Below are 25,338 nucleotides of genomic sequence, written 5' to 3' on the forward strand. Positions count from 1 at the left end.
CAGGCAGAAAAAGTACAGAAAGAGGCCATACAAAAGTGAAACACGTTTCACGTCTGAAAGGTTGGACTCTCAGGTGGGGATGGAGCCAGAAGCAATGTGACATCCTGCTTCAAGCACTTTCTCCAGTTACTCCTGGCTGGCAGATGCTGTCAGCATAAAAGCAGGAGTGCAAAGCACCACTTAGTGGAGTTTGGCTAAATTGGGCACTGGGTGAGGTAGTGAACTGCAGCACAACTGCTGAATTTTTCTATCCTGGCAGGTGAGACTGCAGTTGATGTGATTTCCTACTGTGGGGCAGGAGGCTGAGTTGAAGGTCACCTCTCCAGAGGTGACAGGATGGTGGCAGGATGCTGCTGGGAAGCACAGTCTCCAGCACAGCTCTCTGGGGGACAGGTCCCACTATCTGCACCACTCTGAGGCCCCTCCAGAGGCAGCAGCAGCAGAGGGGCTGCCACCCAGCTTGGGAATTCATGTTGTCACCCAGCAGCCCTTCCTCTTGAATCTGGGTAAAAGATTACTTCCTCCTGGTACTTGGCAAAAATGTGATCTAGTGTCAAGACTTGCCTGCAGGCATCTTTCCATGTGAAAAAAAAACGTTAAGGACTTTTTCTCAAGGATGTTACCTGCTTTGCTAATAAATTACTCTGGAGATCCTTAAAAGAATAATGTTGCTGGTAGTGCAAGAAGTGATGTGCTGGTTTTATACTCTCCTCATCCTTTGTGTTTTTGAGTGGCACAACATGGCATGTCACAATTCATCTGTCATTTTTACATTTGGAGAAGTGGTCAGGATGGAGCAATCCAGCCATCCCAGCTGAATACGCAGTTGTTAACTGACAGATATCTTGAGTGCAACAGGAGTCATAAGGCTGTCATGGAGGTGTCGGCTTTTAAATCCCAGCTGCATGCAGAACCTTGGCATATCATCAGGATGTACAGTTTTCAATTTCGTGGGACATTTCTTTTGGTGTTACCAATGGATTTTGTTTTGCCTTCATCTTCCCTTTTTGTTAACACTGCAGAAACTTATTTCTTGAGGCTCTTTCCTGTCTTACACGATACCGCGTGCGCTGTGTGATTCCCAGGGTGTTTCCATGGGCAGAGACCTGAGGCTGCACTGCTGCTTTCATGTATACTCACGTACAAATGGCAGACAACTCAATAACATGAAAGGTGTCACAGGTTATTTTACTGCAGTCTCAGCTCTGACAGGTATTTAGGTTAGTATGAACCCGGGTTTCGGCTCCAGTCAGCCTTTCTTTGCAGAATATGGGAACAGCTGGCTGGCTGGTGGACGCTGCCTGAACAAAAGTCTCCTTCTGCTCTGAGTGGCCTCAGGGGGAAGCTGCTGCTGCATCTGGCTGGCCTGGCAGCAGGGCCCAAAATAGGGATTTGTCCTGTACAGCTGTGGAGGTCAGACAATCTGGGGCTGTATTTTATACAGTTCAACTGTGGGAGTATATTTTTCTCCTACAATCTACTCAGACCTGGGAGAGGAGCAGAGCGGGCTGAATCAATTCCTCTGACACTATCCTTTTGCATATTTTTACCTTATTTTTGAGAATCTAAAGCAGGGTAAGCACAGCTCTGAGGTTTTTTGCAAAGATCTGACTGTGTTAATTTCAACAGATGAAACTTTGGTTTCAACGTCTGTTAAAATGAAAATATAATTTTCAAGCTAAAATGTAACACGTTGAATTATTCTTATGTTGAGACTAGTAGAGCACATTAATCAATTGATCAAACTTTGCTCAGTTAGCCTTTACTGATCTTGCTTTTCTCTTCTTTGCTCAAATTAACACAGTCATATTTGTAACTGAACTCAGTGGTAGCCAAGGCTATAAAGGCAGATAAATGCAAAACCCTGCCTCTCCAAAGTCTTTAGTCTCACTAAGAATGAAGCTCACAGAAGCACACTGAGATCAAAATCAATGCTCCCTAAACCAGGAAGAAATTCATTTGCAGAGGCTCATTTTGGATTCTTCTATATGCATAAAAAGAGAATAATTAACTTTGCATGTGTAGAGTTTTATCTTTTCTTATTCTCTCCATTCTGTGGACAAACTGTTGAGTTCACTGCTTCAATAAAAGCTTTCTAAAACACCTTAATAATTCCCCAAATACTGGCTTTTTTTCCTTTTTCTTCTTTTTTTTTTTTTTAAAAGCTAGAGGTTTATTAAGAAGATCAGAGATTTTGCTATGTTTGTTGTGAAATCCAGGGGGGAAAAAACTAAACAATTCCTGGCATTTATTATGATAATTTTAACTGAGACTCATAAGTTAAAGGAACTTAATGGCATTACCCATGCAAGATATGAAAACCTCGTCTCCAGAAATAATGACCTTATTACAGCGTTGATCTTGTGTGGGTGGAAGCCTGCTTTGGAATAAGCCTGGGGGAAATGATCGTGTATTTCACCTGCCTATTGTACATTATAGGTGAGCTCAGAGGTACAATAAGATACACATTTGGCAAGTGTTTTACATGTTAGAAATTGGTGATTTAATGCATTAATCACCAGAGTGCAATTACAGACCTTAATTTAGAAGGTATTAGTCATTCGCCATAGATAACCTTCTGTGGCTATTAGAATTTCATAGTCTGAGTTCATTACAACTGGCAAATGTCATTTGCAGAACCAGCACACACAAGGGGCTGTTCTTTGGCTTCAAGCACATTTTTTCAGTATTAAATACACTCCATTAAATACAAGAGAGAGCACCTGTTTGGGTCTTATTTCAATAAAGATTATATCCTAGTTGCATTTCAAGGGGGCTTATAAAGGTTGCACATTATTAATGTATTTTATTAGCATGTTTAAAATGGAGTGGGATACACTGGAAATATTACCTGCACATCAGTAGAAGACATCATAGCTATTGATAAGCCATGGCAAGAAACAGCCTATTAACCTGTCTCTATCAAAATGTGAGGAAAATGATTATTTGTACAAAATCTGTTAGAGCATTTACTGACCTTCCATAAATGAACCTTCATATATGGTATTTTCTTGAAATTAGTAATATGCTTAAAATTAGGTCTCTCAGTACTTAATTTCAAGAAGCTGCATAAATCTAGGAGACAGTAAAATTCTGTAAGTAATTGTTCCTAATTTTCATGTGTAGAATGGAGAGGACATCTTTTCTTTTCCCCCTCTTTCCTAATTCCTTATGGTGCCTGCTAGGTATCTAGCTTGCTGTGTGTATGTGACTTGCATAAGACAACAGAGGAGCAAGAAACATGTCTCTGCTCAACACAGACACCTTGGCAGGAAGACAGCTTTTGTTTTAGTTTCCATAGTTTCTTGCAAGTGACAGAACAACATGAGATGGTTGTGTAGGTGTGCCTTTTGTCATCAAAATATAACATGCATAACATGCTCATCTGCATCATTTGGAATTACATTACTTTCTCTGTGCAGAAAAGCATTGAAAGATGTCAGCACACTGCTACAGAAAATACAGCTGCAATAACAAACAACTTAGCTATTTCTTTTCTCTCTGAGTTACACAACCACAGGGGCTGAATACACTGACATTCTTTATAGAGTCCTGTGATTTATGCATTTGAAACCTGGAGGTTTTTAATAACTGAATCAAAAAGATTTAATCCAGTGTGCAGTTGTAATAATAGTGAGCAGTGTTCTATGATAAATCAGTCAATGCACCAAACCAAAAAAAGTTCCAGGTTGGATTTTCAACCATACCTTAGCAAAAGCTTTTGCAAAAAACACTTCTGTAAATTCATGAACACTTGTTAGCAGCAGTTGACTGTACAAAAAGCAGCAGTGAATACCTTGCTTCCATGCTGAAACATGCATTATGTATTAAACAAAAAGATGCTCAAGGACTATAGCCATGAAAGGACAGCAGTCCTTCTTACCTGCTGCTTCGGCCACTTCTAAAGCTTTTATTCACAAACTGAAACAGGCTTAACTGACACCTAAACTGTCCCTGCATTCCAGGCCTTGCTTCAGTATAAAATATCTCATCCTTTTAAGTGTATGGGCAAACAATTAGAGGCCTAAGCTGGCAAGATCCACAAAATCAGGACCTTGACAAGATCCTGGGTGCTTCCCACCTGCAACAACAAGCTACAACAACAGGATTATAAGTGAAGTATCCACCTTAGACACGTATTGTGAGGTGTGAACTGAGGGCACACATGGTTAAAACTTGATGCTGGTTTTTACTGTCACCACATAAAAAGAGGTGCTGTGGTGGTAGACTCAGTAGAAAAGAGATTTACTTACTTACAGCTAAGAGTAATCTTGAAAATATTCAGAACTTAAAGCATCCACTTCCATCTATTCAACTCTAAGTAAGAGAGAAGCAGGACCAAACAGAAAATAAGTTGTTATTTATTTGAGCATAAGTATCACAACCTCACAGTGTAAATTTGCATGAAACAATGGGCGCTCGCAGATACTTCTCTAATACCCCACGTGACCTGATAGAATTCTATAGGACTTTTCCTAAAGAATTTGTTTGCTCTCTCCAGTTCCCTGTGTTTTGTTTAAATACGCTATTCCAAATTACTTGTCTTCAAACACACAGGTCCTGTTTTCAGTGGCCTTAGAAATACTGCTTCAGTGCCAGAGTGTGTTGTAATTTCTCACCTGATTTAACATAAGCAAAACATATCCCAGACAACCAGAGAGGTGCATTAAGACCATTAAAATACATGCATATGCAGTCACTTGTAAGTACTTAATACAAGAGTGACATAAGTATTAGTAATTAAAGCTATGTAACCCAGATTAGTATGAAGACAGGCACTTCGGTGTCATCTCAGGCCCAGTCGATTCCATACAAAGCAGAACAGCTCAACCAGGAAAGAGTGAGAATTTCCTCTGTAGATATCCCCGTGGTCGGGGGTGACAACAGAGGTCATCAGAGACAGAAGCAGAGTTCACGTCCTATTAAAAAGAGAAAGGCTCCATAAGGAGCAACCTGGGTAGGAGAAGGGTCTATAACTCGGTGTGAGTTACAAGCAAGAGCTGCCTCAGGCACTTAATTCCAAAAGAGGCTGAGACTTGTGCAATGCCAAGAGAGTGGAGCCTCATTTTATTTAAAAGGTGAATCTTAAGACAAGGCCCTGAGTTCTGCATTTCCAACTGGTCCAGATTAGGTCATGCTCTGGTTAACATGATGTATATTGGAGATCCAATGCTTTAGGCTCCTGTGTCTCCCATGCAGTGTTACTAAATCCCCAGCTCGCTGCTGCAGTTAAGGCCAGGCAGCCATGCACTCAAGAGTTAGCTCAGAGATTGTCAATTTTTCAAACAGCATCAATTTCCAGAAATTTTATTTCAGTGCAACCTGAAAATTTAAATTACTATAATTTTTTAAAATAAAAATTACTCTGTCCTCTCTTTTACCTCCCCTTTTCATTCCTGGATTCCTCTTTAAGAATTACAGTAACAGGCAAATAAATTACTTCAGTTACAGATCTGTCATTCAACCTTAACTTCTTTAGGAAACCTAAGTGTTCCACTTAGTATAAGGTAATGTAGGAAATGGAATATAATGACCATTAGAAATAGGATAAGAATGTGAGTAGAGGATCACCTGCTTACAGTTATCTTGGGTCAGATAAGTGCACATCAGAGATTCAGCTGTATTGGATGTAAGAGGCAGAGATAAACTGGCTCTTTCCACCTGCAAAAGACCAAAAGAAACAGCTCAATCACCAGGCAGCCAGCAAACACAAATTTTCACATTGCTTAGACTGAGGTGAGTTGGTATGATCATCTCCTAAAGATTAAAATGTAGCAAAGCCCATTAAAACTTACTCCTGTGTCCTGGCTGCATCCCTCAGTCTGGTTTCCCCTTGCCTGACCCCTTCCCATAGAATCAGAACCATAGAATGATTTGGGTTGGAAGGGGCCTTAAAGATCATCTAGTTCCACCTCTGCCATAGGCAAGGGCACCTTCCACTAGAGCAGGTTGTTCAAAGCCCCATCCAACCTGGCCTTGAACACTTCCAGGGAAAGGGCATCCACAGCTTCTATGGGAAACCTGTGCCAGTGCTTCACCACCCTCATAATGAAGAATTTGTCCCCAATATCCAATTTAAACATACCCTCTTTCAATTGAAAGCCATTCCCCCTTGTCCTATCACAAGCCCTTGTGAAAAGCCCCTCTCCAACTTTCTTGTAAGCCCCCTTTAAGTAACTGGAACATGCTATAAGGTCTCTGTGAAGCCCTCTCCAAGCTGAGCAACCCCAGTTCTCTCAGCCTGTCTTCACAGGAGAGGTGCTCCAGCCCTCTGAGCATTTTCATGACCCTCCTCTGGACGTGCTCCAACACTCACATCCTTATATTGGGGCCCCAGAGTTCCGTATCCAGCAGCCGGTCTTGGAGAGCTGGGGAGGATTTCCACTCTGCTGGGGAAATTCCCTCCCAGCGTTTCTTCCTTGGTGACTCTATCTTTTTTAATATTTGTTTTTCCCCATTCCATATGAACATCACCACCACTCTCCTCCATGCCCTACCCCTGCGGCACCCCAGCTCTCTGTGGCGCTGCCCCTTTATTTACGGTCGCCGTGCACAAGAAGGCGGCTCGGCTGCAGCGCCGTTCCCGGCCGCTGTGAACATTGCCCTCCCGGGAGCACCTTCCCGTCCCGGCCAGCCGGGACCGCTCCTCAACCATTCCCTGCAGGTCGAGCACGCTTTCCCGCTCCAGCCGGACGGTGTGTATGCGGGAATAACGCGCGGGGGGACAGGCGCGGGGGGCGCTCCCGGGGGTGCGGCTGTTCCCAGCCTTTTCCCCGGCGCCGCCCGATTTCCCGTGCGGGGCTGCTCCGCTCCGCTCCGGGCACCGGCGGGAGGTGAGCTGGGACACTGGGATACGGGTGGGAGCCGGGGGTCTGAGCAGCAGCCTTACACGGCTCCTTCACAGCCCACGCCAGCCCAAGGGTCGGTCGTCACCCTCTCTTTCCCTCCTGTTTTTCCCTTTTCAGTCGCCAGGAAATAAGGGTATCCACCCGTAGGAGAATGTTTTGGCACCAGGGTTGCACTTCTGCATTTTTCAAAGCAGTATGTAACTTAGCATTCATTCACTTTCCGGCCCTCCCCGAGGCAGACAAGGATTATTACCCTCATTTTATGGGGAAAAAATAGGTATGTGGGGTATAAAGTCCCTAAGAGGCACAAAGGCATCAGAGGTGGGACTTGATGAGACATGCCTGCACCTGGCCTTGGAAGACTCCACCTTGCAGGATGTCAGCAGTTCCCACCTTGCACTTCAGTACTTCGAGTACTCAAGCATGAAACGTTTTGCTTTTGCAGACACCCAGCAGTGCCCAAGTCTGGCAGGGCTGACCAGCCAACATCTGATACAGCTACGTGGTACAGGTGTTGTGATGTAGGCATGCTTCTAGCTCAGAGCCAGCCCAAAGCACAGTAGTGTTTTAAAATGGAGTGGTGAACTGCACGTCTTTGATTCCATGGCTTATGGCTGGGAGCATTCACCCAAGCTGTGGGAGAGTTCAGCCCTTTCCGTCCTTTGCCTCAGGGTGAATGGGACATGTCTTCATCCTAATTGGGAACAGGCTAATTTTGGCCTCCTCCAGGTTCCTTGTGAAGCTGCGTCATTGTGCGAGAAGCTGATTGAGATGGTAAGAGGCAGCAACTGGAGGGGAGGACAAGAAGGGCTCCAAGGTTCTCTAAGGATTGGTTTCTGGGTTGAACATGTGCATAGTCAGAACATGGAAGCTGCCCAGAGCAGATCTCCCTTCCCTCCCTTGACCCCATACAAAGCATCCCCTAACCCTTCAGTAGGCTGAAGCGTGTCTTTGATTTAGCAACTCTTGAACATTATTCACTCAGTTGGAAGAGCTGTAACAGAAGAGGAGAGTGCCTCCAGTCCAGAATAACCAATGCTTCCACAGTGAATGGGGGGGTGTGAGATAAAATGGTTTGGTGTTGCATTGTGCAGAGAACGGAACTGAGAGTAGCTGTTTTACTTGATAGATTAATGTGCTAAATGAAGACATAGCTAGCTTTCCCTCTGGAAAAAGCTGGGTAGGGACAGAATTTAAAATATAACCTGCTTGGGGATTTCTGTTTTGGCAGTCCCTAGGTGTCAGACCTGGAATATATATGCAGGTGAGCCCTAGCATGCTACTACTGTGCTGTGAGTGAACAGAACAACCCACTCACCAACAGCTTCCCTCAGGAATGGTTTCAGAAAGGCTACCAGCTACTTTTCTGTCTTCTTCACAGGTCTTCATTGCATCGTAGGTTCTACAGTACAGGATTATGTCAGCCATACTAGTGAGTGAAATTTTCACATTCTTCTCCACCAACTAACTCAAATTTATTCAGATCTAAAGCCTATTTCAAAGAAATTCAGAAACTATCCTTTCAACATCTCCATTACAGGAAAGAGCAGAGCAGGTTTCTAATTTCACTTCAATGTTTGGCAGATTTTCTCTCTCTTTGTATTATATTTATGGTCTTTTCATCACTGGACATTTGCAGCTTTTTATCTTTTGATTGCTTTATTAAAATGTATGTGTAAAAAAACCTTGCAAAAGCAACCATCTCTTTGTTATCATTTGTTCTATATGGCTCCACATATTCAGGCACCTGTCTCCATATTTTTTAATAGTTCTTTATTAAATAACATTTCCAGATTGAGTCCCAGGAGTGCAGGAGGGGTGACCATGCCATTCCCCCTCTGGCTAGCCAGTTAGTCACCTTTGCTGACTTCAGGCTACCAACCCATTACCAGTTTTATGCATGACCACTATTTCACAGGCATGACAGTGCTGATGAGCTTTATGAAAAGGTTACTTTTGCAGGTAAGGCTGTACAGAGCTCTGCTTGTGACCCCAGGAGTTACTGTCTGAATGCTGCTTCTCCACTTCCTGCTGCTTCCTCAAGAATTTCTGTTTCATCTGTGAAAGCTGGCCTCATCTAAGTTACAAATTTGACTGTCTTTCTTGAGACTCCTCTCCTATTATCAATTTGATCTCTTCCAGGTGAGAGCTTAAATCCTCTCTGCTTCTAATTATCCGGCAAGCGCAAAAAAAGGACATTGTGCTCCTAAGCTAAATCCACTGTGTGAAAAACACAGTCCAAAATGATAGCTAAGAGGGAAGGGGAACTAATAAGAAGGAAACATTTCTTCCCTGGAGTGACTTCTAGTCTAGACCAGCAGTTCTCACGTGACATTTTTCAAAGAAAAAAGGAAAACATGGACTCAGGATGTATCTGAGTGGTGACTGTGACTGCTAGGTTGTTTGTGCAGCTTTGAATGAGCATCTCTACTGGGAAACAACAGTAGCAACAACTTGAAAAAAAAAAACCAGCCCCCTGAATCTTCACTGCCCTTGCTGAAGCCCTATTTCCTTAGGAAATAAGAAGTTTGTAGGAAATCTTCTTGGTCCTCTTCTGAAGCCCTCTGCCTTCATCATCCCCTCTGAGACACAGAGGTGGGGGAAGCTGGGCTGCCTGGGGCTGGCAGATGGACCAGTGCCCAGCACTGGGGTGCTTCACTGGAACAACCAGCCCAGCTGGTTGCTCAGGCAGGGAAAGGAGCAGCCTGGCTCTAATCAGCAGGGAGACACTTAAAAATGTGCTAGGGGCTGAAAATGACTGAACTGGGGCCAGGATCTGGGGTCTGGGGCTACAGCACCCTCCCTCTGCCTATCCAATTTACTCCTGTCCTCTGGAGAAATAGCCTAGAGTGTGTTTTTTTCAAGTTTATTTTCTTATCCTTCTGGGGACTGTTTTCTTTTAAAGAACTCTTACCCTATAATTAAGGAATCACATCTGTCTTTGTGTGTTTGCATCTCATCATATAATCTGATGGGATATCAAAACAAATAAATACAAACAGGAACTACATCATTACACCCAAACCAGTGGCTGAATTTTATGGTCCTTCTGCTCTGTCAGGTCATTAAATGCCTTATTGCCTTATGTTTTTTTCCATCAGTGACAGGAACTGCCTCAGTACTCACTTGCCTTATAAGATGCTTCCCGATTTTAAGTTGGAAAATGCTATATTACAGTTAAGAATCCTAGCAACTTAAGGGAGATGCCAAGGTGGTGGGGGCATATTCATTAATCATATGATGAATGAAATAGTTTCTTTTTTAGGTTGTAATTGGCTAGAGGGGCCCCATGATGAAAAGTATGTTTACACTGCTCAACTTTTTATGAGCACAAATGCATATATTATGATGGCTTAGAGCCTGGGCAAAAGCTCGGATCTTTACTTTTCTTTCAGTAAGTAGATTTGATCTAATCAGATAACAGCAGCAATACAAATTTTCACAATAGCAGTTGGCCTTTATCTGACCGGTCTAAGAACAAAGGTTTGCTGTTTGCAGTATATCTTTCAAGATCTTTTTTATGGCCTAGATAAATATTACAAACTCCTTGTCAGTAAGGCTTTCTGTTAGATTAAAAGAAAAAGGATGCTCTTTGAAGGTCTTTGGGGTTTTTTTCTAGAAATTTTACCAAGTGCCAAATACAAATAGTTCTTCACAGCCAGTGTTTATCACAAGGCTCTGGGAAAGATGCCCATAGTTTTTGCCATGACTGAAGAAAATATGAGTGATATTAGGGCATTAGACAAGGATATTTTGTTCTGCACTTGATAGAAGAAGTAGGAATGATTCTCATTTCCTTACAGAATTTTGACATGTGAATATATAGAGAAAGCTGCACAAAGGAGACTCTATTCATTTGGATGGCAGGAAGGGACCCAAGATCTGAAGAATGAGATTGAGACACATTTTTCTATTCAGGTGAATTCCAGTGGATTTTAGGCAGCCAAGTCCCCAAAATGAGATCCCAAAGGCCCTTCCTTCATTCATAAATCCACAAGGCACTCCCACATCTGCGGTGGCTCCCAGTGCGTGTAAGCCATGGCACGGGAGCACCCCGGGGTGAGGAGCCTTGCACAGCAATTGCAGGTGTTGGGGAGGTCAATACAAAGAACATGACCCCTGGCAGACTTCCTCGGAGGAGCCTGCATGGTGCACCTCTAGCAGAGCTGCAGCTTTGAGTCTAGTGCAGGGCATGTGAGCCATGAACATTTTCTTTCAACCTTCGGCCAAGGAAAAGAGAGGTCCCTGATGCTATGGCCCAATTAGACCATTAAAGGAAGTGTAAGACCCAAGTGCTTAGCCTGCCTCAGTCTGAGAAGCTTCAGTCTGGTTCTCACTCAAGGAAACTGCTCTAACCATAAGGCTGTAAGCATGTAAGTGTGTCAGGTAACAGTACCTGACATCTGTCCTGCAGAAATGTGGCTGTGCACACAAGGATGCGAGAGCCGTGAGGATTTTCAACAATGCCAAGTGTAGGGTACTGCACCCGGGGAGGAATAACCCCAAGTACCAGTACAGGTTGGGTGCTGACCTACTAGAGAGCAGCTCTGCTGAGAAAGACCTGGGAATATTGGTGGATGACAAGTTGACCATGAGCCAGCAGTGAGCCCTTTCTGCCAGGAGGATCAGTGGTATCCTGGGATGCATTGGGAAGAGCATGGCCAGCAGGTTGTGGGAGGTGATTTTGCCCCTCTACTTGGCCCTAATGAGGCCACATTTGGAGTGCTGTGTCCAGTTCAGGGCTCCTCAATACAAGAAAGACAAGAAGGTACTGGACAGGGTCCAGCAGAGGACAACAAAGATGATGAGGGATCTGGAGCATCTCTTATGAGGAGAGACTGTGGGAGCTGGGCCTGTTCAGTTTTCCTTCAGAGAAGACAAGACTGAAAGGGGAACTCATTAATGCATACAAATATCTCACAGGCCAGTGCCAAGAGGATGGTGCCAGACTCTTTCCAGTGGTGCCCAGCGACAGAACAAGGAGCAATGGCCATAAACTGAAACTTCAGCATGAGAAAGAACTTCTTTGCATTGAGTGTGGCAGAGCACTGGAACAGACTGCTCAGAGAGGTCATGGAGTCTGGAGACATTCAAAACCAACCTGGATGCATTCCTGTGTAACCTGCTCTAGGTGACCCTGCCTTGGCAGGGGGGTTGGGCTAGATCAGTTGAACAAGATGATCACCAGAGGTCCCTTCCAACCCTAACAATTCTGTGATTCTGTGATTTTTTTGCTGAGCAGGGGTTGAAAGATAAACTTCTTGAATTATTTTGGAATGGAATATTGCTTGCTTAATTATGGTTGCTTAATCCAAAGCACTAGTTTAGCTAAAATCCATAACCAGACTTCAGCTTTAGAGCCCAGTGTTGAGTACAGAATTAGCAATGGATGTTACTGTCCTTTAATTCCCTTTGTCAGTACATGCCCCTGGCATAATGTTGCATCCAATCAGTATTCCTCTTGTTTTGCCCAACTGGAGTATTATAGTCAACTCCTCAGTTTTCTTTCAGCATTTACTTCCACTCTGAGCTACCACTTCCCACAGTCACAGCCTCTAGCCTCAATGGCTTTGAGCCATTCTCAGAAAAATTGAAAGCCATAGGTAAGCAGCCCAACTGTTCTAGATACTTTGGAGGAAGTCTCAGCCCTGTAACATATAAACAACAGAGACTGGTTTCCATTGTTTGCATTGCTTCTTAGTCTCTTTTTTTTTATTTCTGGTTTGGATTTGCTTTTTTGGTTGGTTTGTTGTTGTTGTTCAAGTCTGCTTCAGTCTGACTGGGTGTTTCTACAGAAGGGTCAGTGCAACGCAAACAATATCAGAGCTGCACTAGCCAGGGATAGGGCAGATAATCATGCATGGGCTGTGTTAGGTTTGTGCATGCTTTCTAATCTTCATTCTGAGGCTTTGCTTGGGGTTACTTTTCTGACTGGGCAGCTAGCACAACAAAATTCCCCTGAAAGATAACTGAAGCCTTACCTTTAAATCCAGACTAAGACACACTGTGGAAAGCAGGCAGATGCAGTAGATCATACCAGTATAGGAGTTCAACCTCATTTATATCCTGGTGCACTTGGTCTGTGTCTAAGCCAAAGGATAGTGAAAAGGGAAAGACACTGAGGAAAAGAAGACGGAGTAAAGTAAACTGGGCTTGAAAGGGGGAGGAGAAGAAAAGAAAGAAAGTATTTCTTTGACTTTGTTACAGTTCTTGTTCTAGAACTTCTGGCCTGAATTGAGAGTCTTTTAAAATCTGAAAGTCCTTCTAGCTGAGATTATTTATACTGAGTCAGACTTAACCTGAAACTAAGCAAAAATGCCCTCGCTTACCCAAATGTTCTGTACTGGGTTTGTATAGGTTTTGGTAGAAGTGGGGACTACAGGAGTGCCTCTGTGAGAAGCTGCCAGAAGCTTCTCCAGTGTCCTGCAGAGCCAATGCCAGCTGGCTGTGAAATGGACTCACTGCTGACCAAGGCCATGGCCATCAGCGATGGTGGCAGAGCCTCTGGGATAACAATTAAGAAGGGGGGAGGAGATAACTGTGCAATGACAACTACAGCTGGAGAGAGGAGTAAGAATGTGTGAGAGAAAGAACTCTGCAGACACCAAAGTCAGCGAAGAAGGAGGGGGAAGGGGTGCTCCAGCTGCTGGAGCAGATTCCCCTGCAGCCTGTGGTGAAGACCATGGTGAGGCAGCTGTGCCCCTGGAACCTATGGAGGGCTGCAGTGGAGCAGATATCCACCTACAGCTCCTTCAGGACCCATTCTGGGCAGAGGAGGAGGCAGAGAGTTTGGGAGTAAAGTTAAGCCCAGGAAGAAGGGAGGGGTGGGGGAAGGTGTTTTACGATTTGGTAGTTATTTCTCATTAGCCTACTCTGATTTGACTGGTAATCAATTAAAATAATTTCCCCAAGTCAAGTCTGTTTTGCCCATGACAGTAATCAGAGTGATCTCTCCTTGCTCTTACCTAGGCCCACGAGTCTTTCATTGTATTTTCTCTCCCCTGTCCAGCTGAGGAGGGGAGTGATAGAACAGCTTTGGTGAGCACCTGGCATCCAGCCAGGGTCAACCCACCACAGGTTCCAAACTCCTCCTGGTCTTTGTTTCCCTTTCCCAGTAGCTTTTTCATGCCTATGTGTTTTGTACCTGCAGCTGATTTCTTTATTGATACTGTTTCTGAGTGCTGCACTTGGCCAGTTTCTGGCAGAAAGATCTGGGGGTAATTAAATAGGAAGAATGGTTTAGATTAAATGAATGGAAAACAGTCTCTGTTCAGTTAGCTGGGCTCTGGACATATACATAAAGAAATTGGCTTAAATACACTTTTCAAAACAGTCACAAGAAAAGTTGTAAACTGATGATGAAAGCAGTGTGCATATCAAATTAAAAGTTAAATCTGTAATTTTATACACACACATCTCACTTTAGAAAAAATAATAAGGGACAATTAAGACAGTGTTTGCCACTTTAGTGTCTAATGTTTTGGGGTACAGAGGGAGAAAAGAGGACTGTCTTCCATGCATTGGTTTTACAGGCAAGAAATACACCCTGAAGTTGTTGAATCTTATCTTTCCCTTTTCTCTGGGGAGCTTTTGTGCTGCCTGTGACAACTAAGTGGTGTTTCACAGAAAGGCATCAGGGTAACAGCAGCACTCACAGAGGCTCCAAGAGAGCTCTCGCATCTTGCTGTCCAAACAGAAAGACCCTTAGCTATGAAGTTAAAGGGAAGAAAAGCCTTCCAACTTGGCAGTAGGATTAATGTTTATCCCTTAATCCTTAATCCTAAAGCAGGCTTGTGGCAATTAAAGATGAGATTCTCACACACTCATCAAAAGATGCTGCTACCTTTATTGTGTATATACTCCACTCTTCTGTGATTCAGTGACCTACAGAAAATGACCTGGACATTTTCATGAAAATTAGCATTAGTAAAAAATGTACTCTTTTTTTCTCCTTTTTGGTGCAGATATGAAGATTTTACCAGCTTTACATCTGTCTTTACCTTTTTATCCACTGACCACATCCTAAACACCAAAATGGCTGGTATCCTTGGTCACAGGACTTCATCTTTTTGGAATTATTTCAAGTAGTCTGTGCGTGTGGTGGGCACACAATTCCTCTGGCTGACTGAGCTGTCATCTAAAAAGATCTCCTTAGAAGGATATCATGGTCACTGCAATAGGTTATTAAAAATATTTTTAAACTCTTTCAATCTTATTGGTGATTATTTTACACTGGTCTTCCCTAGAGTCCACCCAGATAGCCAGCACTTCTGCTGCTTTTTTCCCCAAAACCTATGGCTGACAACTGAGAACACTTAGGCCTGTTGCTCATTTTCATAAGCACACACAGTTCATACCTGTTCCCTCCCACTGGTGTGTGCTGGTTCTCATTTAAACTAGGGTTATGTGACAGAAGCACAGGAGGCTGCTGCTGCACAAAACCACTTCTAAGACTGAAATTTTCCTTTCAGGTCACTCTTTTTAAAAGCAAGCCTCAGGCCTCAGCAAGGACAGAAGCAGGGTATTTTTTTTTATTTATGTGGAATCCAGTGTATTTTTGTTGGGGGTGTGGAAAGGGGAATGGCAAATGCTTTCTAACTCTCCATGTTGTTACTCTGGCATGAGTAACAAAAAGAGACAGCCTTAGTCCTCCTTTTCAGCTTTACTTCAAGCCTTGCTTACTGACAGTCTCTCTGGGTGTCCTAAGGCATACACAGCTGTGCTGAGATAAACAGGCACAGCTACAATATCCACTCTCAGGTACTGCCAGTTCCCATCCTTTTTTACTGTGCTAGTGAAAGTTTCTAGGTGATTTAAAACCAGGTTAACAAAAGTTTTACAAAAAAGTAAGTACAATAGTGAAAGTTCCACATGACTCAAAGCATCTGCATCTGCCTTCCCTGATCCAGATGCACAGGAGGCTGAGACCAGAGCTAGAGTATTCTGTATGCACTCACTTATGCCTTTAGATCTAGGTAGAATATCCACCCTGTATTGTAAAAGTTTTTTCCATTGCTCAGAAACATGGCCTGCTTAGGACTTCCCATCCCAAAAGCATTTGCTGCATTTTTCATCCCACTCCTATTGGGCCCTGATTCTCTAAACTTCATTGCTCCAGTTTTTAATAATGAAAATTTTCAATAATTGACAGGACAAGAGGATAGAGTCTCAAGCTCCATGAGGGAAGATTAAGGTTGGACATCAGGAAAAACGTTTTCAGAGGGTGTTAAACATTGGAACAGGCAGCCCAGGTAGGTAGTGGAGTCACCATCCCTGGAGGTGTTCAAGAAATGACTGGATGTTGCACTTAGTGCTATGGTTTAATTGGCATGGTGGTGTTCGGTCATAGGTGGGACTCGGTTACCTTGGTGGTCTTTTCCAACCTTAAAGATTCTGAGATTCTATGAATGAAGCATTTAGACATCCCTTCATCTCCATGTCCATGCACAAACATGTAATTGAATGGGAGGATCCTCGTTTTGTGGGAAGAATATTCTTCCCAAAACATTTTAAAGGCTAATGTACAGTGGTGAAGGGTTGCATAAAATGCTACATGATGGGATTCTGTTAAAATACAAATCTTTGTTGTCATCATGAGAGCAGTAAGAGGCATTACTTACTGCCAGCATCGCCCTCCTGCTCATGGAGGGACAAGATTTGGGAGAGAAGGTAGTAACTTATGTGGAAAAAATTGAGGGAGCAAAGAGTTTACAAGTGAAATCTTCCTTGTCAGTAAACCAGAGCAGAGGCGGAGTGTAACAACTGTTAAAAGATTGTTAGGTATTTGTTTAACTTACAAGAATGTGGAAAAGCAAGTAAGTATAAAGGGAAAGGTGGCTAAAAATCTTTCACCATTTTCTTATATTCTAATAAAGAAAATAAAATAACATTTTAAAATTTAAAAACAACAACATTTCCTAATTGTTCCATTCTAAGCATTTTGATCTTTTTCTAGCTGACTACTGTACGTGTCCATCAAATATTGACTTCCAAAGTATTTTCTGTCTGCCACTGCTTTTGATAATGCAGTGATTTTGCCCAAACTTTAAAAACTAGCCATAGCATCTGTGCAAATACAAGGAATGAAAATGTAAAAGTCTGAAAGATAATGTAATTTAAAACTATTTGTGCTAAACATCTTATATTACAATGTCAGCAAGAACCAATGTCATAGTTGTCAAATACTAAAAGGGAAACTTGGTGCTTTGTTTTCATGGTTCTAGGAAAGAAAAATGTAAAAATGTAAACAAGATCTTGAATCATCTCTTATATGTTTGGGTCTTTCTTAATAACCTACAACATTCTGTAGTAACAACAACAAACATTACAAAGTTTACTGTTTATAATGACCCCTTTAAAAGTGTATGCTAGGTCAAAAAAGAGGGTAGTAAATACAATTATATTCTAGTACTTGGAATTATTCCCCATAGAAGAAGTTAAAATCTCTTAAGTGTTTTTTTAAAGTACAATACAAAACCAACCACCTTAGGGCTAATAATTTGCTCTGTTCTTTACTATGCTCAATAAAACAGAATTTTGATACTCACTACCTACAATTTGTTTTTCTTTGCAGCACATTTGCTTTTCTTTACAGCACATCCTAAATTCCTTTGTGAGACAAAATGCTAATGAAATTTGAATGCCAGGACTTCAGAATTCAACACTCGTATCCTATATTCATAATCTCTTTTACCTCAAGAATCAGATCTTGTCCTAAGCACACAAGAATGTCCTAAAAATGTAAAGATTAGTATTTTAAGTTGCAAAGTATTTGTGTTTCCCGTTTGGTGTTTGAGCCTCTAGGGTGAAAATTTGCAGACTCACTCTAGTAGTCACAGCTGTTACAAGTTAGAGTTTTAATATAATCACATGACTTTGAGATGTTTGGTAGAGTGAGATTGGACTGTGCTGTAATATCCTTGTATTGCCTATGTAGCAGATAGTCTCTAAAAATTGGCTTTCTCTTTCCCTTGGTATTTGCAATGGGAATGTCATAGTGGTTTCTACTGGCATTTCCCAGAAATCCCTTTGTATGACAGCAAAAAGCATAAGATGATTTTAGTTTAATAGTACAATATTCTGCATAGAGGCTTGTACTTGTGCTTTAAAGAAGCAGTGTGCTCAAATCAGAACAATAATTGTTCAAAGCCCCACTTTTTTCCTCTCTGAAGTAGATTTACTTTGCAGACGTTAGATGGCCACTGGGGGCTTGGCTCCCCAAGAGTTTACACTTACCAATTTTTAAGCAGATTGTGCTGGAGGACACAAAAATTCTTCCACTGGGTTATCATTTCATTTCAATAAATGCTTGTCTAAAAGCAGAAGCAGATGGTTGCAATCTTAGTTAGAAGGGATTTTTTTAAAAACTACTGTACACAAGCAATCACTTTAGGGCTAATAATTTGCTCTGTTCTTTACCATGCTCAGTAAAGAAATCTTCCTTGCTTTGAAGAGGTTTTTGTCTTGGATAAAAAGGGAGACAGGCAGACAGATGGCATAATGCAAGGAAAATACAGAGTGGGAATATATTAATAAATGGATTCATCAGCAAACTGTATAAATTACATTATCCACCTTTTTGTATAACTTAGGAACTTACAGTTCAGGAAATACAGTTTTTCATGAAACATGAAATCTCACAGGACAGTTTCAGGCTACTGTGTCTTTTCTGTTCCTTCAGCGTAAGCCTTGTTCCTGCCTATACTTTCAAAACTATCTCACAACCATTTCAAGAAAAATTTCACATTGTCAGCGTAGTCTGAGGCTCCAGGAGCCCCAAAAGAGGTCCTCCTCTTTAAAATTCAAGGCTGTTAGGTAGTTCTGTATGACAGCAATCTAAATTCCAAATAGGTAATAGCCCTCACAAGGAGAGTGCTCAGGGAAAGAGCAGCGTTGGCCTGCTCTGTTAAGATGACTGGATGATTGCACTTTACTTGGGTATTCCAAACTGTTTAAAACCTGTTTGAATAACTGATAAAGGAATTAAGCTAATACACCAGCATTACCTGTTCCATGGTGCAAATTAAATAGCTAGGCCAAGATTTCAGCACCTACCTAGTGGGGTTATGGTGCCACCCTTAAGGTACATAAAGAAGAATTACTTTTTAGGTCATAGGAGTTGCTCACATCTCTTTGGGACCCATGTTCTGACCAGACAGCCTATCACATAGTACCTGTTAGACTTCAGAGAAAGGATAGATTCCCAAACCACTAGTAACTTTTAGTGTGACATTAGTCCTCTCTTCCACAACTGTTAAAAATGGGCTCTACAACTCACTGCATAGACAGCCAACTGCAGAATTAATGCTCTCTATTTTCACTTTGTTTCACATAGGTTCATGATGTTGTGTCATCAGCTAGTGCTTGTCTTTGGACTCTCACTAGCTAGTGGGGTGTGTGCATCTAGAAGCTGCTACTCAGAAGCCCAAGTCTCCATATATTTTTCCTGCAACCTCACAGATATTCCACTTGTGCCGAAGGATACGGTGAAGCTTTTCCTAACTTCCAACTATATCATACGAGTGACTGAAACTTCGTTTCCACTGCTGGAGCACTTGTTGTTGTTGGAATTTGGAACGCAGTTGGTCTATCCCGTTACCATAGGGAAAGCAGCTTTCAGGAACCTGCCAAACCTTCGTATCTTAGATTTGGGATACAATAGGATTCTTCAACCAGATCTTGATGCTTTTGTGGGTTTGCCAAGTCTGACTGTACTCCGTCTGTTTGGGAACTACCTTGGAAATTCCATCCTTGAGGAGCGTTACTTTCAAGATTTGAGATCATTAGAAGAATTGGATCTTTCAGGGAACAAAATCACCAGACTTCAGCCTCATCCATTATTTTATAATCTAACAGCCCTGAAAACTGTGAACCTGAAATCCAACTACATATCCGACCTGTGTCAGAGCAATCTTACCAGCTTCCGAGGAAAACATTTTTTATTGTTCAGCCTCAGTTCTAATTTTTTGTACAAGGCAGAAAGTGTAGACTGGGCCAAATGCCCAAATCCTTTCAAAAATATTACATTTAACTCACTAGACCTTAGCAAAAATGGCTGGAGCACGGAGAGAGTCCAATATTTCTGTACAGCCATTAAAGGGACTCAAATCAGGTCTTTAATATTTAGCACTCATATAATGGGTTCAGGATTTGGCTTTCAAAACTTAAAAAATCCAGATAATTATACTTTTGCAGGACTAGAAAGAAGTGATCTTAGTTCCCTTGATATTTCCGGGGGTTACATTTTCTCTCTCAACCCTTTAGTCTTTCAAAGCCTTGGTAATCTGGAAGTGCTGAACCTTTTCAAAAACAAGATAAATCAAATCGAAAGGCAAGCATTTTTTGGCTTGGGCAACCTAAAAATCCTCAATCTCTCAAGTAATCTTTTAGGTGAGTTGTATGATCATACTTTTGAGGGTCTACGCAGTGTAGCATATATTGATTTACAGCAGAATCATATTGGAATGATTGGTGAAAAATCATTCCATCACTTAGTAAGTCTGAAAATAATTGATCTCCGAGACAATGCCATTAAAAAGCTCCCTTCCTTTCCACGTCTGACGTATGCCTCTTTAGGTGACAATAAGCTAATGACTGTAGCTTACACAAGAATAGATACAGCATACCTAGATTTAGAAAGAAATTGGTTGGCAAATGTAGGTGACCTGTATATTCTTTTCCAAGTTCCAGATCTGCAATATATCTTCTTAAAACAGAATCGGTTCTCTTACTGTGTGAAAAGTGATAATGCTATACAAAATAGTCAGTTAACCTATATGGATCTGGGTGAAAATATGTTACAGCTTGTGTGGGAGAGAGACTTATGTTTGGATGTGTTTGGGGCACTGTCCAAACTCGAGGTTCTCCATCTGAATAACAACTACCTCAGTGCTCTTCCACAGGACATTTTTAGAGGTCTAACATCTCTAAAAACCCTTAATCTGGCTTCCAATCTGCTGTCTCATCTTTCTCCTGGGCTTTTTCCGGAGAGCCTAATGTACCTCAACTTATCTGGAAACCAGCTGCTTTCCCCTGAGCCTGAAGTCTTTATGACTTTGAATATTCTGGATATAACACATAATAAGTATGTCTGTGATTGCTCTTTAAAGAGCCTACTAGTGTGGCTAAATGAAACCAATGTAACCCTAGCTGGATCCGAATCTGACAGGTACTGTGCCTACCCACCTGAATTTGCAGGGGTACCACTGTCGTATCTGGAATATGATGGTTGTGATGAAGATGAACTCCAGCAGGCACTCAGGTTCTCACTATTCATCTTCTTCTCTGTCACCTTTCTCATGTTTCTGGTGTCAGCCATCATTTTTACTCGCTGTCGGGGGATTTGTTTTATCTGGTATAAAACTATCACCAAAAAAATAATAGCCAGCCATCCACAAGTAACAAATAAATGTGAATACAGATATGATGCGTATCTGTGCTACAGCAAAAATGACTTTGAATGGGTCCAGAATGCTTTGCTAAAGCACCTGGATTCACAGTATTTGGATAAAAACAGATTTACCTTGTGTTTTGAGGAAAGAGACTTCTTGCCTGGGGAAGAACATATCAATAATATTCGTGATGCCATTTGGAACAGCAGGAAAACAATTTGTATTGTGACCAGGCAGTTTCTCAAAGATGGGTGGTGTGTGGAAGCCTTCAATTTTGCCCAGAGCAGGTACTTCTCTGATCTGAAAGATGTCCTCATAATGGTAGTGGTTGGGTCACTTTCTCAATATCAACTGATGAAACACAAACCAATTCGAAACTTCTTACAAAGGAGTCGGTATTTGCGGTGGCCTGAAGATTATCAAGATGTAGACTGGTTTTTAAATAACCTCTCATCCCAAATTCTGAAGGAGAAAAAGGTACAAAGGAAAGCCAATGGTATTGAGCTGCAGACTGTAGCAACCGTCTCACACTGACAGTGTGTGAGTTCCTGGCAAATATCCCATTTCCAGCTGTGCCATGGCAGGAGTAAACAGAAGTTTGGTTCATCTTTCCTTGAAAAGACAGGCAGAATGATAACTGATTCAGTATAAATCCTACAAAACAGAGAGACAGCTTGAAAGCACCGAGCAAATAGACGAAAGTACTATTATTTTATGGACTGTGACACATATTTTCAGAAGAATTAAATGAATCATAGATACTCCACATTTTGGATGTTCATCTTTAGACAATTCAGTCCTGATTTTCAGAGTACTACCTACTTCACAGGTCTGTTTCAGTTAGAGAAGGATGCTCATGGTTGTTTTTTTAAAAAGAGCCCATGGAGTGACCAAATATGCTTTCAGGCACTGCCTGACCATCAGTTCATGGACTATTTCTGTGCTTTCTGAACCTGTAACTTCTCATGTTCCATTTCAAAGTCGAATCATTGTTTCGCACCTTTATGCTTTAAATTGTTGTAACACAGATTTCATTTGCTTGTTTCCTACTCAATTATCCTCAGCTTCTCAACTGGAACATACAAACTTTGGACTTCATTTGTGCCCTTTTCCTTCACAACTTCTGTTGTCGTAGAGCTACAATCACTGGTCTACTTCATTTGCTGCTGTTTCAGCCTAGTGCTTTTCCAGTTGAGCTGCCTTCTGCCCTGCAGAGAGGAGCAGGCATTCCCTTTGGATCTGAAGCAAGCCTAGGCTTGAAAAGCAAACAAGAGACTACCTCAGGAGCCGTGCAGGCTGTACACCCGTGACAGGGCCAATGGCCCAGTGACTGACAGACAGCACTGGCATGCTGGGATTGGGAAGTGCACTTTGTAATTGTACTGTGTAATTTGGGTTGTTCTCAGCACATCCTGTGTCCTGATCAATTCTAAGGTGTTTTTCTGCTTCTACTGAAATGTTTTTCTGGAGTCATTAATGCCTGGTAGTCTCTTACTTCTCTAATTATTTTACCACTGTTTGCTCAGGTATCTGTCTTCAAGGAGTTGTTCAGGGTCATTTTAATAGAAGTCTGACTCAGTGTTCACTGATACAGAACCTGCACCTATTATTTTGATTGTGACGTACTCCTTGAGTGTACTGTTCATCTCTGTACATTTATTCAACAAAAGCTTACCAAAATACTTTCAGCAGGGCCTCAGTGGGGCTTTTTGCTGTAGTGAGGAGGCAGGAATGGGAGGTTTTATAAGTTATCTGTCTTGACCTTAGCTGCAAACAAATAATACCATCCTAACTGTTTTGATAGAGATGAAATGTGAATGCACTCATTTGAATATACATGTGCCTGTGGCTGATCTGATTTACTCTCAGCACACAAGTATACAGGATTTCTATAGATAAGATTACTATAATTACTACAGTATTTCTTCCCTCTCAATCAGTGTAGTCACTCAGGAAGAGAAAAATGGGTAAACCTTGGAATATTTTTCAGGGGGCATGGGACAGGGGATTGCAGATCAAAGAAGGGATGGACTGTGCTGGTGAATCCCTGGGTGTCGCTGTTGGCTCAGGTAACAGCCCGGGTTTCCAGAACCCCTCCTGCCTCCCCGCTACTGCAGCTGCTGGCAGTGGGGGAAAATGGTGCTGCAGAGCGAGGGCTAGGAAGTCACCAGCAGCCCTGGCTTCCCAGAGCCCCCCTGGGCGGTCAGAAAAGCCACCACAGGCATTTCAGGAATGAGTCTGTACAATGAAGATCATCTGCAGCTCCGGGTTGTTTGTGGATCTGTACGTGGTGTAAGAGTTGGGGATTTTAAAAGCACCATTAGAAATTATATTTGAATGATTGTCACAAAACATTTTTTGGTCAAGTGTTGATTAAGAGCCCTCTCCAGCTACGACCTTACTGTATACTTACAAGACACTCCTATCACTTCAGGTAGTTAAAACCTACTTCTGCTAACCTCTGTATGCAGGAATGACAAGTACATACAATAGATGTCTTTAATTATGGCTCTTTCATTTGAGATGCTTTTGTCTACCTCATGCTTATGCCACTGGTGGGAGGTGGGTACATAAAGGTTGCATTTACTTCAGTCTTCGGAAAGATCTGTCATTTTATAGAAAGGTTTTAATAAAACCTTTGCGTGAAATTTCATTGTCTGCCTCTGTGCTTGCATACCATTTTGGAAAAAAAGAGATCACACCTGTGTCAGAAGCAGCTGGGAAAACTTCTTTCTACCACAGAGGCAGCTTAGAAATGTAGAAGAAGCCCAGCCCCCATCTGCACCTTTCAAATTCTGTTGCAAGGGGTCTACAAAAGCAGTAAAAGGCTTTTTGGAGAACATGCTGTTGAACCATTCCTGATTGTGGAGTGGTCTACAGGCATATGAATAACTGCAGTGTCAAATTTTAAAGAGATCCAAAACATCTTCTTTTTTACTCGCTGTGAAACCATTCCAAGCCTGAGATGCTCAGAACAAATGCAGTTGGTGCAGTCTGTCCTATATGATGAAAAATCACCTTCAAATAGATCCCAGAACCCTGAACATCACCTCTGTAGAGTCACCTATCTTAAATGACAAAGCCTGGGGAATTGTCGAGAAAGAGCTTGTGCAGACTTTATACTCCTCTGCTCAGCAGGAACCACAAAAGCATCCTGTACAAAAATGGAGAATGACTATGTTTGATGAATTAAGGCCATAAATTGAGCCTTAAATTGAGCCTCAACCTCATAACTATTGATCGGATTTCCTTCAGGCTCGCTGGGAACATTACTGCTCTATTAGAATTTTATGGCTCCTTAGTTAAAGATACTCTCATCAGTTTTACTCACCTTCCTCAGTGAAAAACATTAACTTGTTGGAGGGTGTCCAGAATAGGGTGTGAAGTGTGGCACTGGCTCTAAAGCAAGCTATTAAGATGGAAGGTGGTGAATTTATTTGCAGTAGCAGCACAGGGAATATTCAGAGGACAGTGACTCAGTGCCCCGTGGTATCAGCTCAGATATTCAATGGTAAAAGCCTCCCGCCACCATTGCAATATATATTATAAACATTAACTGGTCAAGCAGGCAATATTGTTCAATAGCAACAGCTATCCAGACTGTCAGAGTCCAAGGATTGCAAGGGCTCCTCCTCAAAATCAAGGCACTCGGGACCAGAACCCAGATTCTACAAACATATCCCTGTGGAGAGTAACAGAAGCCAACAGTTATATGCTTACATATTATTTCACATTTTACATTATTGTTATTTCACATTATTATTATTTCATATACAGTGAAACCAGGCTTCCCCTCCACTCTGACACGCATACTAGTCTCAGCAAACTGCAATTATATTTGCTAATCCCAATCCCTAATCCCTTCTCAGAGAGACTGTTCCACATGCAGGTAGATACATCACCTTGTCAATTAACAAGGTGATGAATCTAACTACTAACAGTTAGTATTGCTCCCACCCCAATAGATGCACTACCTGTGTGGAGAACACTAGGTAGTGAGACTGCAGAGAGTTCAGTTTCGAGTGGGACACTCCTACGTTGCTCAGAATCACTCTGCCTTTAATTTTCTTGTGTCACATCATTAACTCAGCTCCTCTGCT

The 25,338-nt window shown here is 42.1% G+C and overlaps 1 protein-coding gene and 1 long non-coding RNA gene across 2 annotated transcripts; one reads left to right on the plus strand and one right to left on the minus strand.

The window, feature by feature from the left end:
- Positions 1-4,345: 4,345 nt before the first annotated feature.
- On the minus strand, positions 4,346-6,430 carry LOC135411029 (uncharacterized). Its single transcript, XR_010428968.1, has 3 exons — positions 6,317-6,430; positions 5,572-5,661; positions 4,346-4,919 (listed from the first exon to the last, which is right to left on the minus strand). It is a non-coding gene; the product is annotated as an uncharacterized LOC135411029 (long non-coding RNA).
- A 12,756-nt stretch (positions 6,431-19,186) lies between these two features.
- TLR5 (toll like receptor 5) lies at positions 19,187-23,891 on the plus strand. The gene has a single exon (XM_064648122.1). The coding sequence runs from the start codon at positions 19,187-19,189 to the stop codon at positions 21,770-21,772; it is 2,586 nt and encodes an 861-aa protein (XP_064504192.1). The 3' UTR covers positions 21,773-23,891.
- Positions 23,892-25,338: the final 1,447 nt, after the last annotated feature.

The sequence above is a fragment of the Pseudopipra pipra genome, chromosome 3 (assembly GCF_036250125.1).
Source record: "Pseudopipra pipra isolate bDixPip1 chromosome 3, bDixPip1.hap1, whole genome shotgun sequence".
NCBI classification, from domain to species: domain Eukaryota; kingdom Metazoa; phylum Chordata; class Aves; order Passeriformes; family Pipridae; genus Pseudopipra; species Pseudopipra pipra.